Consider the following 16,324-nt stretch of genomic DNA (forward strand, 5'->3'; position numbering starts at 1 on the left):
TTTTAGAAAAATGAACACAATAAGCAAGCTCGTATGAACATAGTAAAATGCTTGAAAAAAACCTAGATGCTCTAAAGAGAAAAAGAAGTTTAAAGAAGTTGTTTTAAATTGGCTGCTCTTTCCAACATCTGGCGACACAATGAGAGAGTTTATTCAAGAGAAAGGCTCATTGTAAACACGATGCTTAGAGGAGGGCTTATTCAAGAAGGGATGGCTGGTTCCAGTGGAGTGCTTATTACTATTCTAGAGGAGGACTGAATCGAATTTTAACGCTTTCACCTTCAAATAAACGATACAAACCTGCACCTGCATGTTATCATAATGGAAAGAAGGGCAGCTATTTTCGGGTAAAAAATTGCAAGGGTGTGTGGGAGGGGGTGGTGGGGCGAGAGCTCTACGGCGTTTGCTGAATTGGCAGTTTAAAAAAAAGTTTTTATTGCTTTTGCCGGTAAATTTTGTCATTTATCGCCAAATTTGCTTGTTTTTAGAGGTTTTATACCCCCGCACCCACCTGTAAATTGAATTTTCACTTCTGCAGCTACTGCTCAGTACTCGAATTGATTGCTTACCTCTTTCATTCCTAAATTGAAAGTCATTTCTAGTTTTTGTGAAAAAGCCTCAGCAAAGTCTGGATATAGATGCATAACACCAAGAAAATTGTCCCTTGTCAAGTAAAGCAAGTCACAATAAGTCAATGCTCTGACGTCACCATTTGAACGACGAATTGGCACTCTGCGCGAGACGTCATCGCCAAACAAATCTCCAGATCCTAAAATTCAAATGATGACATTTGATTCGCATTAAGTTGTGAGTCTGGAGAAACCCCAGACCATACCCAGGAAAAGTACTAGGTAACTGATTAATCATGTGGCTAGAAGCAGCAAAGGTAGATTTTTGCCCGTAATCAGATGTTTTGTATACATTTTTGTGTGATTCAGCCAATCAGAGGGCACCATTTAAGTTTTGCATCGTCATATTGAAAGAAGTATTGACCAGAGCTGTGGGGGGGGGGGGGGGTGATTTCAGTAGGGAATATACAGTTTATCATTTTCTTCAACACTAAAGATAACCTAAAATAATTTGAAAATTATGATCTTGGATAAACATTCCAGAAAATGACTGTTTCACTATGCTTTATATTAACCACTTTTAAAAAATATTGTCTTTGGTCAGCTTCCAGTGTTCTTTTTTAGTAGATGCGTGCATATAATGATGTCTTAGAAAATTTTTAAAACTTTGGTTCTCCTAGACTTAAATTAGATTGCAGTTTACATGATATATTGCACTGAAAAAGTATAGCTGCAGTTTGCCCCAGACATTTTCTTTTTCATTCAAAAAAGAATAGATATTTGCCCCATATTATTTGACTTCCCTTTGAATATGCAAAAAAGAGAATGGGTTCTAACCAAGAATAGCGACGATGCATTCTTTCTGGACAATTTCAATGGTACCGCTGTTAACAAAGAAGATAGCGTCAATTGCATCTCTTTCCTTTAGGATCAGTTCACCAGGTCCAAAGTAGGCCCGTTTCACTTTTAGCGATAGCAGTCTCCAGCAGCCTCTGCTTGCATCCGAAAAACATGGCAAGCTTAAGAAATTCTTGTATATATGCAGGCAGATATCCGCTCGTAGTTCACTGGGGAACGATTCCAGCATCTGTAAACGATACAAAGAGAAATTTGTGTAAAAACCAAAATATATCGATTTGACATTCAATATGAAAGGTCAAACAACATTTAATTCTTACGTGAATTGATTTGAGAAAAGAAATAAAATAATGACCCTCCCGATTCATAATCATAATTTATAATCATGAACATAAGAAAATGTAGCACAAGAAGAAAGGAAAATTTGTTTATTGTGCAAAAAACTATAATGGCGACATGTTTCGGATTATTGGTAAAGCCCGATCGTCGTTCCACTTAACAGTTTTGGAATCTATCTACATAGGCACAAAAAAACCGCTACTGTGTAGACAAAAGGAGTTTTTTTTCACCTTTGGACTCTATTGGTAACATTCTCAATAGGCAAGCGGCACTGATTGGTCAACCTCAACAGTCATGCGCTCGTGTTTCTGATTGGCCTATTTCGATCCACAACTGGGTATATATATTTCTTAGCGTAGAGTTTTCGGTTTATGTTCTGACGTTTTAAACTCTGAGGAGTGTCAGATGAAAAGCTTTAGTTTACAAAATTTGTTTAATTAATAATGTATCTTTACAGTGCACAGTAGTCAAACCAAAGGGAGCCCAACTTGTGATAAATAATTTCCCAATTCTGAAGGAGAAGCCCAAGTTGCCCTAATAATTTGCCGTTCTTCACAAGATTCTACATTATGCAAAGTAATGAGATGTTTGTTCCCAGAAATTGATAAGCGAGGATAAGAAAGGCTAGGCTGACTTTCTTAAAGCTTAAATTTATCTGACACCATGGATAAATCTGAGTAAGAAAACTCTGCCTGAAATTATAGGAATTCAGGTTTTAATGTAGATTGTAAACTCTTCGCTTTCTTTATTTAAAATCTTCATTAGGGCGAAAATATGATGTATAGTATCAAAGCTTCCAAAAGCTATATAAAGGTAAAGAACAATACAACTTCTATAAATGGAATTAAAACTTTTTCTTGTGCTTTCCAAGAATTTCGCAATACATCAGATTTTTTGAAGAGTCATTACCGCATAATCAGTTTTGTCTCTCTAAACATCGCAAATTAAGCATACGCAGAGGCTTAAGGATCAGAATTCTAATCTTTTGGACTGTGAAAGCAAACCTTTTAGGAAAACCAAGTTTTCTCATAATTTGTTTGCAGGAATTTTTCCTCAAGTTGTATTGACTGTAGGAGTTAAGATGACAAGGATTGTGGTTTGACTTCTTTTTAACGGAGAAAGTAGAGACGATGTTTAAGCCAATACTGATTGGTAGTAAACTTAAGATTTGAATAAGATGAAAATGCACAGCATTTGTTGTTTATATTGTATTGGGCCCTTGATATTTACTATACCAAAGTCTTATTGCACATAATTGTAGCTACTGCCAAGAAGTGGTTGCAATGAAGCATAAATTTGATGAGTGCGAACGTTTCCCTATGTACAGTTGGGTATTTCCCTATGAACAGATCTCTTATATTCATAAGATTGTGCTCTTTTTAGGGGGTCTGGACGGGGAAATACCCAATATTAAAAGCTGTTAACCTATAAGAATGGCTTGATTTCGAATTCGGAAATCAGTTTTCGAAAAACAAAGCTGATTTCATTCTTTTTCTCATCATAAATTCATGAGAATCCAAACAAGATTTCTCCGAACACACATATCTTTAAGATGGTCTTAAAAAATTCGTCCATTCGTCAAGCATATCATTTTAGTAAGCAAAATAAAAGATTGAAATCCAAATAAACTGGCTTCCATTTGAACTAGATTACTCTAAATAATTTTTTTGCTTGGAACGTCATCAAATTTGAAGAATTAGCTTTTTAACTGATTGCACATGATGAATAATTCACATTCGTTGATCCAATTCATTTTCGTATGGGAATCATGGCATTTGTGCATACAAATGGCACGGTCACACCGCTACTGATGCAGCTGTTTTGCATATCAAAGAAAGAGACGCGCTTTCAGAATGTCTTCCATGCTTTATGAAAAAATGTGAAAAAACGATTTCATTGGAAAATAAAATTTATTAGTTACAGAAATGTTTTAATATACCAAAGAAATGCGAGTCTAGCTTGAAAAATCTGAAAGTTTCCAATCTTTGACTTATTTGGAAATAAAGCTAAAGCATGATGGGCCATCTTAAATATTTTGCCTTAATATTCAGCCTGAGAGTAGGGTTTCTTCTTTATAGAATCTCGTATCATGAAGACAGAGTGTAGAAATTCTTTGCAGCCAAACCTATATTGAATGATACTCACTCAAGATGTATGCAAGGAATCTATACAAGAAGGTGAAAACCTTAGTCCGAACGGCAATTTGAACATGTGACAATAGCCCATTGTATAATCCAGCCAATGGAAACATAGGTGATGTCCCAACTATAAATGCTCAGACTCAGTGCCTTTTAGGAAATCTGCATCTTTTTTACGTTGAATTCTTTGAAACCTTGCTACCTTCAAGCATAAGTTCTGACCAGTTGCCTGTGATAGCATTAAGCGTGAAACTTGGAGTAGCAACTTAGAACTGTCCCATTCTATACACTAAAAGCGCACACGGCTTTGCCTAAACGGTATAGAGCACGACAGGCCGGTAGACAGTAATTTAACAAAGTTTGGACCTGGATAATATTTTAGAAAAATAATTAAAAATAATATAAATATGAAATTCGGAAGTGTTTAGTTAAGAACATTTTCCTGAAACTTATATCCAATGCAACAATTGTAGAAATATGTTCACTTTTTGAAGTTGCTAGATGTTTTTAAGGAGACAGTTTTGGTGGATCAGAGATTTTCTTTACGAGCCCAGTTCTGGGTAAATATCGCAACTTAGGATATAAAACTGCAAAAACATAGAATATCTTTTACAGCATACCTCATCCGAATCAACTCCTTTGCTAACAGACCAATGTGTGAGGAAGAAGTCTTCTATTCTTCGTTTAAGGTCGTTCTCGATTCTATGTAGTCTCACAAACTGCTTGATCTCTGCAGCTTTGGCATGGAAACGCGCCCTCACAGCATATAATTTTTGTATTACGGCTGTCATGTTACCAAAGATAGCTGACTGCATAAGAGCTGGAACAAAGATTAGCAAGATGAAACTGCAGCTTAAATTTTATATCTAAGATTACACAGCATCAGAATTAGATGGGAAAAGATAATGAGCAAGTGTTACCTGTCTCACTCGAGAAACAGCAATCAACTGCTTTATCCTAAGACAGAGATAGGGTCCTAATTACTAGTATCACTTTATCTAGATGTCATCTGTGTTGCGGTGGTTTAATCTGTTGTAGCTCTTGTAAGAATCGTACCACCTCAATTTAAACAACATTCGCAAGAACTAAGATACCTTCAAGGATTTACTAATTCCCTTGTCTATTGTTATTAGAGAAAGCTGTAGGGTAGTTGTTTATCAGATTTCTTGTTCCTGGATGAAAATTTGAACATGAAATGAAATGATATGATAATGGCCGAATCGCGAAACCTGAGACTGTCGAGATTCAGAGTGGTAGTCTGCCAACGTACGATAAAAGTACGTTACAGTGGCGTAATGATGTAGAAAATAATTTCATACTTGCAATTCAGATATCAACTACCTTTCATAGTGATCGTTAATTATATTTATACTGAAAAAGTCAAAGAACAGATCTTTTTTTGCTTGACAGTCTCTTTTTGTGTCGTCTTCAGCTGGTCCTATGTTAAATATCCATACTTCTTTCTCTCACATCTGTTTAGGAGACTAGACAATTCCTTGTTAATGTAGTCCTTTAATGCTTAAAATGCATAGGATGTGCTAGGGCCTGGAGCCGAAAGTGCGTCATAGGCTTCGTGGCTCACAGCTGCTAACAATAATGGTAAAGATGAAAAGAAAGTCAAAAGGAAGAATCTTTATCACCTCCTAACAGAAGCACAACAACTGAAAATATTTTCTCTGCAGCTGTGTTTGGAGCAATGTTTCCAAACCCAACAGTTGTTAGACTTGTAAGAATGAAATATAGCGAGCTTATGTAGGCTTCTCCCTTTGAAGGACCACTTGCAAGGCTGCTGTTCACATATGGTTTTCCCATCTGCTCACCTAAGGGAAATTTATAAAACCTGATATTATCGCAAAAAAGGTAATGAAATATTGATAATTGCGTCAAATCGTGATTTTGTGAACAAAAGGAGATGATACCTGCGTTGACCCAGAAGTGATCACAGAGTAAAACAACTTAACTTCAGAAATTCAAGGATTTAGTATGCAGTGTGTTTGAATATTCTGATCATCAGCGAGCAACAGGTCATCAAAAACACAAGAAAAAAGTAAACGAGTTGAAAATTTTTAACAATTCAAAAATGAAGGACATTAACTAATTGACATAAAAATATGCCTTTATTACAAAGAAATTATCAGGTGTGGCTTATTGAATTTTGTAAACATTTTAAAGATCAGTTGTCATTTGATTCATACGAATTGACTAAAATTAAATTGGTCAGAGCACTGCCAAATAGGTTACGAAATATACGTAAACATTGTTCTTTTAGCAGCGGATTCCAAATATTATGCAAAACATAATGTTTCTCAATCGTTTTGAATTAACCCCTTACAAACGGATTCAGAGAAAACAACTTTCCATCATCTTATCATTGGTATGGATGGTTGTCAATAACCGAGATACAAGGAGCCCCCTCCCCCCAAAAAAATTTAGCAACATAGGAAAATATTTTTATGCTGTAAAATATAGCTATTGTTACACAAATTTATCAGGGCTGCCCCCCTCTCAAACAAAAATTTGTAATTTGTAATTTGTAAGTCTTGCAGTTAACTTACCTAGGCCATATAACCATCCGTTTACCTCATTCTTCTTAAACTCTTCATAGCCAATGACGTACCAGACACAGGCAAACCAGTGACCAAGCATTGCAAAAGAGAACATCAAGAGACCAAGCAGCGCTGCAGTGTATTCAATGTAACGGCTGATTCTGCGTGCAATGCGAAATAACCGCAACAGACGACCGGTTTTTAACAGGGATACAAGAAAGCCCTTTAATAAAAGAAATGAGGCTGGTGTTAAGATCTTGCCGTTCATTTCAAATAATTTGGTGCCAGGCAAAGGTATACAGGAGGGTTATTATTAGGCTGTATTAGATTTGAAATTGAGATGTTTTGTAAAGCCTGCTGAGGGTCTCCAAGGGGGGAGGGTACTTGTTCCTGTGTTCTCGTTAATAACAATGGTCCACTGTTTCCTTAAACTAGTAATAATGTTCCCATGTTCCCAATGGAAAATTTAATTTGTTCCTATGTTCCTGTACCATTTATTGCCATGTTCCCTTGTTCCCAAAAATCTCTTGGAGACCCTCCTTGCTATAAGGGCCATTCTGCCAAGAAAGGGAGCAAATGATTTGTGCTTCTATTTACTGGACCTATAATGCAATGCTTTTTGCAGTTACCTGAAGTTTTATTATTGCAGTAATGAGATTAACAGGAAACTCAAGATCAGCCACTCGAAAAGACAGCTCTCTTAATGTACAATCTAGGTTCGCGCTTTTGCTCAGGTAATAAGCTAGCTAACCAGGAGAGATGCTCAATTTCCTTGGTGAGCAATTTATAAGGGATTTAACTACAGGGCAAATACTAGACAGCGGATTTGACATAAAGTAGAATTTCCAGCTAGAATTCTTTATTTATCCAAAAGTTCTAGAATCAAGCTGCAATTTTTTCCCTTGAAGGTATTATCTTAACGAAAATAGTGATTGGCCTTTGAACTACATCTGTTTCAAATGCACAAAAATGCTATGGTTTAGAAACTTAAACTGAAGTTATAGAAACTGAATTGTCTTTAAACCAGCATTGTTTGACGAACTATGAAAAAGGCTTCTTTCTGTTAGTCCTCTTTTGCTATTTATAATGTTAAGGGTAGAGGAGGGGAGCAGGGTTATAACAAAAGAAAAACTATTTCAAATACTGTCTACTTGCTCTATTCACTAGTATAGGGTTGCGGGGATAATTCTTTTGCTAAAGATAGCATCTAGAGTTGCCATCGCTCTTCCAAGCAAGGATGTCTCTTACTGCATTTTTAGATTGTGGGGAACTATGTCAAACTCATCTCTTGTTCCCATCTTTCATTATAACTGCTTCTGTGACGTTGGCTCTAACGGGGGTTTGAGCCCCCTAAACGTTGTGAAAATCTTTTACTTTCAATGAACAACCCTAATTTTTTCTATTTTTCTCATGGTGCCTCCTACGGTACTGATTGGTTGATCGGATTGTAAATGAACAACACCATACTTGAGAAAAAAACGACACATGATTGCTTTTAAATATTAGGGGCGCGCACACACAGTATTTTAGCTGATGGAGAATGTTTTAAGCACATGCAACAGCTTGAAATTTTGCGGAGGAAGTGTAATAGTTAGTCACGCTAAAGTCAAGCTGATCATGCGCCTACAATGGTCTTTCTTTTGAATTATTCATTGATGAAACCATTTGAACATTGTTACAGATTATGGTTGGAGCAAAACAGTCATTTCAGGCTTAGAAGAGAAAACACAAATGGGGAGGGATGACACCTGTGTAAAGAGCTGCTTTATGAGATAGAAACACCAATAGTAGGGGTAGAGAGACAGCTCTATGTAGTGCAGACAAGCAGGATGTTTCGTCATTGAGGGGGTTAGCCTTTTCGAGTCATCTCTCTGTCTTTAAGGATCTTGTTTGTAAACTCTGACATACTATTTTCAATATCATTGCTCTATAGCAGACAAACATGTCGAAATATCATTCCTAGAGACTGGGTACGAACGGTGTATAAGAACGTTTTGAATAGTTGCTATGCAAACTGTTTACATTGATTGTCTTATACAATCATTTGGACGAGTGTACGATGGTGTGTCATCTCTGATTATCAAATTATCATTATTATTATTATCATTTCTACCCCTAAGTATCTAGTATCAAGTTATCAATGCGTAAATCACGGATATAAAGTGCCTCAAATCCAAGCAGCTTTGAAAGTTACTGAACTGTCTGCCTTTTCCTTTGTTAAATCAAGCATTTAACTGTCAGTTTAAGGATTGGTTAAGCAAAGGAAAAGGCAGACAGTTCAGTAAATTTCAAAGCCGCTTGGATTTGAGTTTAAAATTGATTACATTTTGAGCAAAAATTAGAGAAATGAGCTACTGCTGTCAAAGTCGGAGGCTAATTCGGTTTCATTTTAAGCTAGCCATCTTATTTGAGCTCTTATGAAAGAAAACTATTTCAATTCAAACTAGCACGAGATTGATAACGATTTATTAGTAAGAGATGGTAAGCATGACTATACTTACCCAAGAATGATCAATGAAATACAGTGCCTCAAAGGGAAGAGCAGCCAAAAAGTCGACGATAAACCATCTTTTGAGATAATGCAGTGCAATCATCTTCTTCTGTGTTATAATTCGACCTGACTTTTTATCAATATAAGTGGTGCGAAAGTTGATAAAAATGTCGACGATGAAGAAAATTTCAACAATACAGTCAGCAATTATAAGCTCTTTTCGGTGGTCGTGAGCCTTAAAGGCTACGTTGAATGGCACCATAATGGCAATATAGCACACCAGTACCAGAATTATCCAGTCCCAAATCAAACGCGGTCTTCCGAAATGGAGAATCATGAATTTTGGTAGTTTTGCGTTCTCTAATTTGTACTGCGGGATAAACGACGATGACTCTCCAACCTGAAACAAGAGAGAGATAGTTTCGTTCACAAGTCGATAAGCTGGTCCCGCAGGTGATTACTTTCCGCAGGTGACACGCGAGCATCTTGAATATTGATGATTGAATGTTTAATACAGATGCAAAAATGGCGAAGATGGAGACCTTTAATCACATTGAATTATAATAAATGACTCAATGACAGTTTTGAAGCGATGTCTGTTTCAGTACTGCAAAAATGTGCTTTGTAGCAAGGAAATCGGGCAAAAAGAAGGTCGTGAACAATTATTTTGGTAACAATGGACAAATTGAAATATTTCATGAAGAGAGCACTTAAATGATGACGTCATTAAAATGTATATCTAGAAATCTTGAATTTTGATCCCATTACTTGAAAAACATCGCGAAATACCGCTAAATAGGAGAAATCATTTGAGGGTATTACGAATTGTCAGAGATACGGCCAGATGAGCACAGGCTCTTTCTCAACTTTATGAACAGAGCTAAAACAACAGAAATCCGTAAGGAATATAGGCCATATATCATCCGATTTTTGTTTTACTAAGTAGATTTTGTATACTTGGGAGTATTTCATAGTGTTCTTTCATTTTATGAGGTCCAAAATCCAAAAATTATAAAAATTGTTTCTTGTCACGTGTCACTTTAGAACTCTATTGTCCTCGTTCATAATGACTCGATTTGTGTTTCTGATATTAATCGGAAAGACGTAGGTACTAGAGGGTGTGCCCCCATTTTCAAAACGCTCTCCAGTTCTATGATTAAACTTATCATGCATTACATTCAATCTCAACAAAATCCGTTTTAACCATCAAAGACTATTCCTTCATTATTATTGAATGTTTACGTCACACTGCATTTATGTCATTTAGAAATTTAATATCAGTGTAAAAATCAAGTGAAAAAAAAGGAGTTGCAGTTCACAAGAGTTGACGGCTTTAGCCTGAATCTTAAATGCAACAAATGGTGATCTTATAAGGAATTCCTACTTGTGGAGATTTGATGAAAAAGAACCTATTCTTACTCGGACTCTACTGAGAGCAAGAACGAGAACAAAAAGGGTGAAAATTCTCCATTGATCATTATGGAGACGATGGAAATAATCATAGCACAAATTAGATGAAACAAACATTACCAAAACAACAAAAAGAGACTGTAAACAGATACCATTAAAATTAATTTTAAAATAATTCTGTAGTTGTTAGTAGGGAATCGTGGAACAAAAAGAAATTTTAGACCCTTAGTAGGGAATTCCCCCAAAAGTTTGTGTGTTAAAAGTCACCTCAATGTGCAAACATTATTCTGGTTGACAGGAATGTTTCAAAGAACAGAAGCTCGACAAATGAAATTCAACAATAAAACAATGATGGCTATACGTTGCTTTTAATAAATAAACGAAAGAGGCGAAACAATTATTGTAAAAATTGTAAACCATGAGTTGGCACTCGGAGAGAAAACATTTTTTCTAATTTTCGGAGAGAAAACATTTTCGGAGAGAAAACATTTTCGGAGAGAAAACCTATTCTTTTCTAAAAGACAGTGACAATTTAATTACCCATTTCATAAGCACAATAATCTGTACAACAGAAGCAGAACTTTAAGATGGAATGGAGAGTCAGCCGGCACTTACTCCTTTTTAGCAAATGGAGATAACGATTGAAGGGAAACTGGTGAGTCAAAAAAGCAAAGACATTTCTAATCTGATTAAATACTTTATAGTTGACTTAGCCCAACAGCTAAAAACCTAAAATATGCAGCTGCTGAAACTTTTGTTCGCAGTTTACATGTCAGGCACGTGTTAGGATGTGGCGAAATACAATGAAACATGGATGGTCATAACCTCAAAATCTATCATTTGAATGTAAACAAGAGTTCCTGCCACTAAATGATCTGTTTTTCTTGATAGAAGAAGAATAGCTTGAGGAGGCAGCTTGTTTCACGCCAGGGCGGTTGGAGCCCCGCAATAATTGTCAAACTGTAGTATGTTTCCTTTATAACAATGTACTAAATGAGAAGGAAAACAATTGGCAGCCCCCCAAATATGAACTTCGTTCCGACGGCACTGTATGGTTAAGACACAAGGGTATTGAGCAATCTATCATCCAGTTTTAAAAGCAACTCAACCGCTCATAAACACACCTACTGGTTTAACAAAACTGCCCACTTTTATATTCAATAAATTACGAAATGGCTTTGAAAAAAGCAAACAGTAAAGTTGAATTGAACCGGGGGATCAAGCCTTTGTATTATTAGAAAAAGGATTTCTATTTTAAACAAACGGTCTACTGTTTTAAACAAAGATGTCACATTGGGACCGTAGAGACAATTGTCCCCTAAATAGAGGGCCAAAAACCCCGTTAATTTGGCATGGACAAAAAAACTGTTAAAAACTGGGGGCTGGGGGCGTAACCGGGGGGCGTGGTCCTCTCTGGTTTCAAAATTTGACGGATTTTCGGAAAAATCATTGTTGTGTAGGAAAATTTTTAAAACTTGAGCTGTGGGTAAACCCGAAAAGTGAAACGAACTTCTTAGCGACGTAAATTACCTGAACGAAAGTACTTTCCATATTATCGAGGTGCAATTCACTTTTGAGTAAGGATTTACCGATTTCAACTATAAAGTGATTTGTACCCTGGGTACCAGAGCCTCATGAATCCGGGGATACAGTATTTAGTACTTGTACCAGCCTGTTTTCAGTCTAAAATTCACTTTATACATTTGAGTAAAAAGATAAAGAACTGTAATGAGACTCGTTTTCACAAGACTGAATTAACGGACTGACAGGCAAAGCACACCCAATTGTTAAATGGATACGTTCCTTAGCCGGAATGGTTTTAGTTCCTTAGCTGGAATCAAATCTTCTCAGCAATCCACTCTTCAGCGCAAAAGTCAGACGCTTTTGCAATCGTAGCCAAGTAGTTCCAATTACGACCATTCAGCCAAGTAGTTCCAATTACGACCACTTAGCCAAGTAGTTCCAATTACGACCCCTTTAGCCAAGTAGTTCCAATTACGACCACTTAGCCAAGTAGTTCCAATTACGACCCCTTTAGCCAAGTAGTTCCAATTTCGACTACTTAGCCAAGTAGTTCCAATTACGACCACTTTAACAGCAGAAATAAGCACAATTTGGAACCGGAACTAAATAGTTCCATCATTTCAGGTAAACCGAAGAAGAACGAAACTGTCCCAAACAAAAATGGAAACAAGAATTAAAGAGCAAATGCGAAGCTTTTACGCAATTTCATGCACAGAATCATTAGAACAGTTTTTCACTTGATTTAACTAGGCTGAAGGACAGAAAAAATTGAAGTCTAAAAAACAAACTTGAAATTAGTCTGAAAGTGAGTCTTGGATTAAATTGTTTCTGGGGAGAAAACCTCCTCCTCTTTGGAAGGGTGTCACAAAGTGCTTGCCTATTCCAGAATTCAAAGGATATTCTCTTAGCTTTGGTTCCCTTGAGAGAACTGTAGATTAAAGATAAGATCTTGTTGACATGAAATTTGATATGAACCCCGGGGTTTTGAGCTTACAACGTTAAATACAGAGCAAGATTAATAATCTGTTTCTAAATGGGAATTAAAAAACATTAATGTAAAAATCTCTGTCTGCTGTGGCTTAGCGTTTTAGCGACTTTTGTAATCCTTCCTATCATCATTGATTGTTGTTTTTAATAAAAACGTGCCTATAATCGTTTTTTGTCGCAAGTTCCCGAGCTCATCTAATTTAGATGGTTCAAAAACAAACATCAAGCACATATAAATAAAACTTTTTTCAAAGTAAAATTAAAAAGCTTAGCAGATTACAATTGCTCTTCAATATTAGGATTGCTCTATGCCTTACGAAACTGGCAATGAGTATCAAAAAGTTGGAAATAATTATTTGCTAAAAATTAAAGATGTGGCCGCAACAAAAAACACAAGAGCAAAATTACCATAATTGATATTTGCCAGATTTCTTAACGCCTTCCTTTGACTTGTTTTCAGAAGAAATTTAAAAACTCGAAGCATGGGGATACCCTCTCCAATAACATTTTTGTAATACCTTGAGGACTTCAATGTTCGGTGCTTAAAATCCATTTTTCTATCATCCCTCACTATTTATGCACATATCTATAAATTCTTGAGTTGAAACTTAAGTTTAATTAACAGCGAGTGATTTAACATTTGTTTGATGGCAGATGTGAAACTTCCAACAATTTCCTTTCAAAACAAGAAGCCAGAAGTCTTAAAGAATGCCAACTTTTCTAGTTTTTTTATGATTTATGTTCAAATGCTTGAAGGTTCTATGTTGAAAACGCCTGTTGACTGACTCTTTGGCATCTTTTATTGTCATTCTCGTAGCCCTCTTGAAGAATCACAAACTAAGTATGATATAAATGTTTTTGCATATTATTTAAAACTACTATAAAAAGGTGCCAATTTGTCTAATGCCTCCCAAAATGTGTTCCGGCATCCCTTAGCCCTACCCTGGGTACCAGACCCGCTAGTGTAGCAATCCCGTCAACTTAAACAAGAAGGATCAATCTTACTGGTAAAGTTATGACAGCGGTGGTTACATGCAGGAGATTTGGATTACTATAGCGTCAGGAAAGCATATAGGCCTCCAAAAACTCGCTATGCTAATTCATCAGTAGAGGCTTTGCCTTAAACAATTTGCTAGGCTTAACAAATTGAAAAGGCATGCAACAGGTTCAATTTTTGGAAACAATTAAATATGCCTTCTAGACGTCAAGAAACACAACATTGTGATATTTTAGAGCAAGCGTTCACTTTAATCTCGCAGAAAGAAAAAGGATAGGCTAAAGCAAGAGACAGCTCCTATCACATCAGCTTTCATCAAGCTATGACCTTATGAAAAGCCCTTTGAAAGGCTTTGTCCAGCTGAATAATCCTTTAGATGGCTATAAAGATTACACGTATTTGGCCCGGGCGTACTCAAAATAAATTCAGCTGCACTGTGTTGTATTTGTACTCAAAAGAAATTCACTTCTGCAGGAATACCAAGACTTGCTGTATGTACGTCAAGTGAGTGTGTTGTACTGGCCTTACTAACGGAAATTAACTGTGCAACCGCCAAATTTTCTAAGCTCAAAGTCTAGTATAACGAAGCTAATCTAACATTTCCTAACACAACATAACCAATCAAAACCAGATTTAGGATGATTATAGCAACTATTTCAGCTAAATTCAACCTAGCATTACATCAATTCACCCTGAAAAAACTTACATAACCTAACCTAACCTAACCTAACCTAACCTAACCTAACCTAACCTAACCTAACCTAACCTAACCTAACCTAACCTAACCTAACCTAACCTAACCTAACCTAACCTAACCTAACCTAACCTAACCTAACCTAACCTAACCTAACCTAACCTAACCTAACCTAACCTAACCTAACCTAACCTAACGTAACCTAACGTAACCTAACCTAACCTAACCTAACCTAACCTAACCTAACCTAACATAACCTAACGTAACCTAACGTAACCTAACGTAACCTAACGTAACGTAACCTAACCTAACCTAACCTAACCTAACATAACCTTACCTAACCTAACCTAACCTAACTTAACCTAACCTAACCTAACCTAACTTAACCTAACCTAACCTAACCTAACCTAACCTAACCTAACATAACCTAACCTAACCTAACCTAACCTAACCTAACCGGACCAGAGCAAACATAAACGTCAAAACTTACAAATCTCAATTTTTATGATCTTATTTAGTTATAAATGGTTTGTTTTTGACTAAAAGAGGAACAAAACAAACGGATTCATGGTATGTTTCACCTTGTCAGCAAGTGTTCCTTTTAATCTGACGTGATCTCAAAGCCTCCTCTTGTATATAAAATATTTCACTTTTTGTGATGTTAAAGGAAAAGAGAACATGTTTATGAAAGGATGATCATACCTGAGCGAAATTCTGGAAGATGATGTCAATGTATGCTTTCATGTTATTTAAGAAAATTCAGGACTTTCTACAACATTTAACCATATGGCTAAGAAGATATTTTTAATCAAATTGCAACTCTAGCGAAACTAGAGCAGCTGTTCTTTTTTTGAGGCCATTTTATGTGCAGCATGCGGCTATTCATACTCTTAACACCCAGGGGATCACTTGAACATTTCATATACAGGGGGGTCCACCCGATCATTATGGCCAAGCATGTTCTTTTTGATCTGATACTTTTGGGTACCTCACTTAACAATATACCATTTTGATACTTATGGGTTCACATAACAAATTTTCAAAAAGGGAATAAAAGAACAGATGTATCTAAACTGATTATTTTAGGAAACTTTCTAAAATACTACGACTGGTAGTCTCTTATGTGCTAAACAGGAAAAATTTGCATTTTGATACTTTTGGGTCAAAAATTTTTAGCTGATAATTTCAGGTCAGTTGAATTTGGTTTTGATGATTTTAGGTGAATTTTTATAATTGCGGATGGATCTTCCCGTATCTAAAAAGTTTAAGTGACTTTTCTGGGTCCTAACACTAGCAGGCACACACCAGCTTTTTTTATTATACACTCTTTTTTTATAAGGACAATTTTATAAGAACCCGAGCATCAAAACTGGTCTAAAGTTAAGAACAAATTAAGAACAAGGTGAGGCTGAGCTTCTGCAAAATGCAATTTTGAACAACGTTTTTTCTCAAAATCGTGGATTTTTAGCGATGTGTGGGTGCTTTTTCGGTGAATATTAAATTTGTCAGCAAATTAAGGCTGTCTCACTCACTTTGTTGGCAAATGAGGCCTGAACACCTCTTTAGAGCGCAATAGCACTGCTTACACCTTCTTAATTTAAGAACAAATTAAGAACAATCCAGCCTCAGATTTTCGAAAAAATTAAGAACAGTCAGCCTGAACTTAAATTTACTGGTTCTTAAAAAAAGAGTGTACTACACAAGTTCTAGATCATTTGTAGACGAGCAACTGCAAGAAAAATTTGAAGCTTAATAATCTGCACTAGTATGA

General features: G+C 36.2%; 1 protein-coding gene across 2 annotated transcripts in view; it reads right to left on the reverse strand.

The window, feature by feature from the left end:
* LOC135681562 (voltage-gated delayed rectifier potassium channel KCNH4) overlaps positions 1–16,324 on the reverse strand; it is an 80,911-nt gene that overhangs the window by 4,222 nt on the left and 60,365 nt on the right. For both annotated transcript variants that reach the window (XM_065196098.2, XM_065196099.2), the window contains 6 exons: positions 8,952–9,341; positions 6,460–6,673; positions 5,545–5,724; positions 4,525–4,724; positions 1,407–1,656; positions 570–769 (listed from right to left, as the gene is read on the reverse strand). In XM_065196098.2, the coding sequence (XP_065052170.2) occupies positions 570–769; positions 1,407–1,656; positions 4,525–4,724; positions 5,545–5,724; positions 6,460–6,673; positions 8,952–9,341 (1,434 nt within the window). The remainder of the gene's footprint in view (positions 1–569; positions 770–1,406; positions 1,657–4,524; positions 4,725–5,544; positions 5,725–6,459; positions 6,674–8,951; positions 9,342–16,324) is intronic.

The sequence above is a fragment of the Rhopilema esculentum genome, chromosome 12, assembly GCF_057945365.1.
Source record: "Rhopilema esculentum isolate cy_ngs chromosome 12, ASM5794536v1, whole genome shotgun sequence".
NCBI classification, from domain to species: Eukaryota; Metazoa; Cnidaria; class Scyphozoa; order Rhizostomeae; family Rhizostomatidae; genus Rhopilema; species Rhopilema esculentum.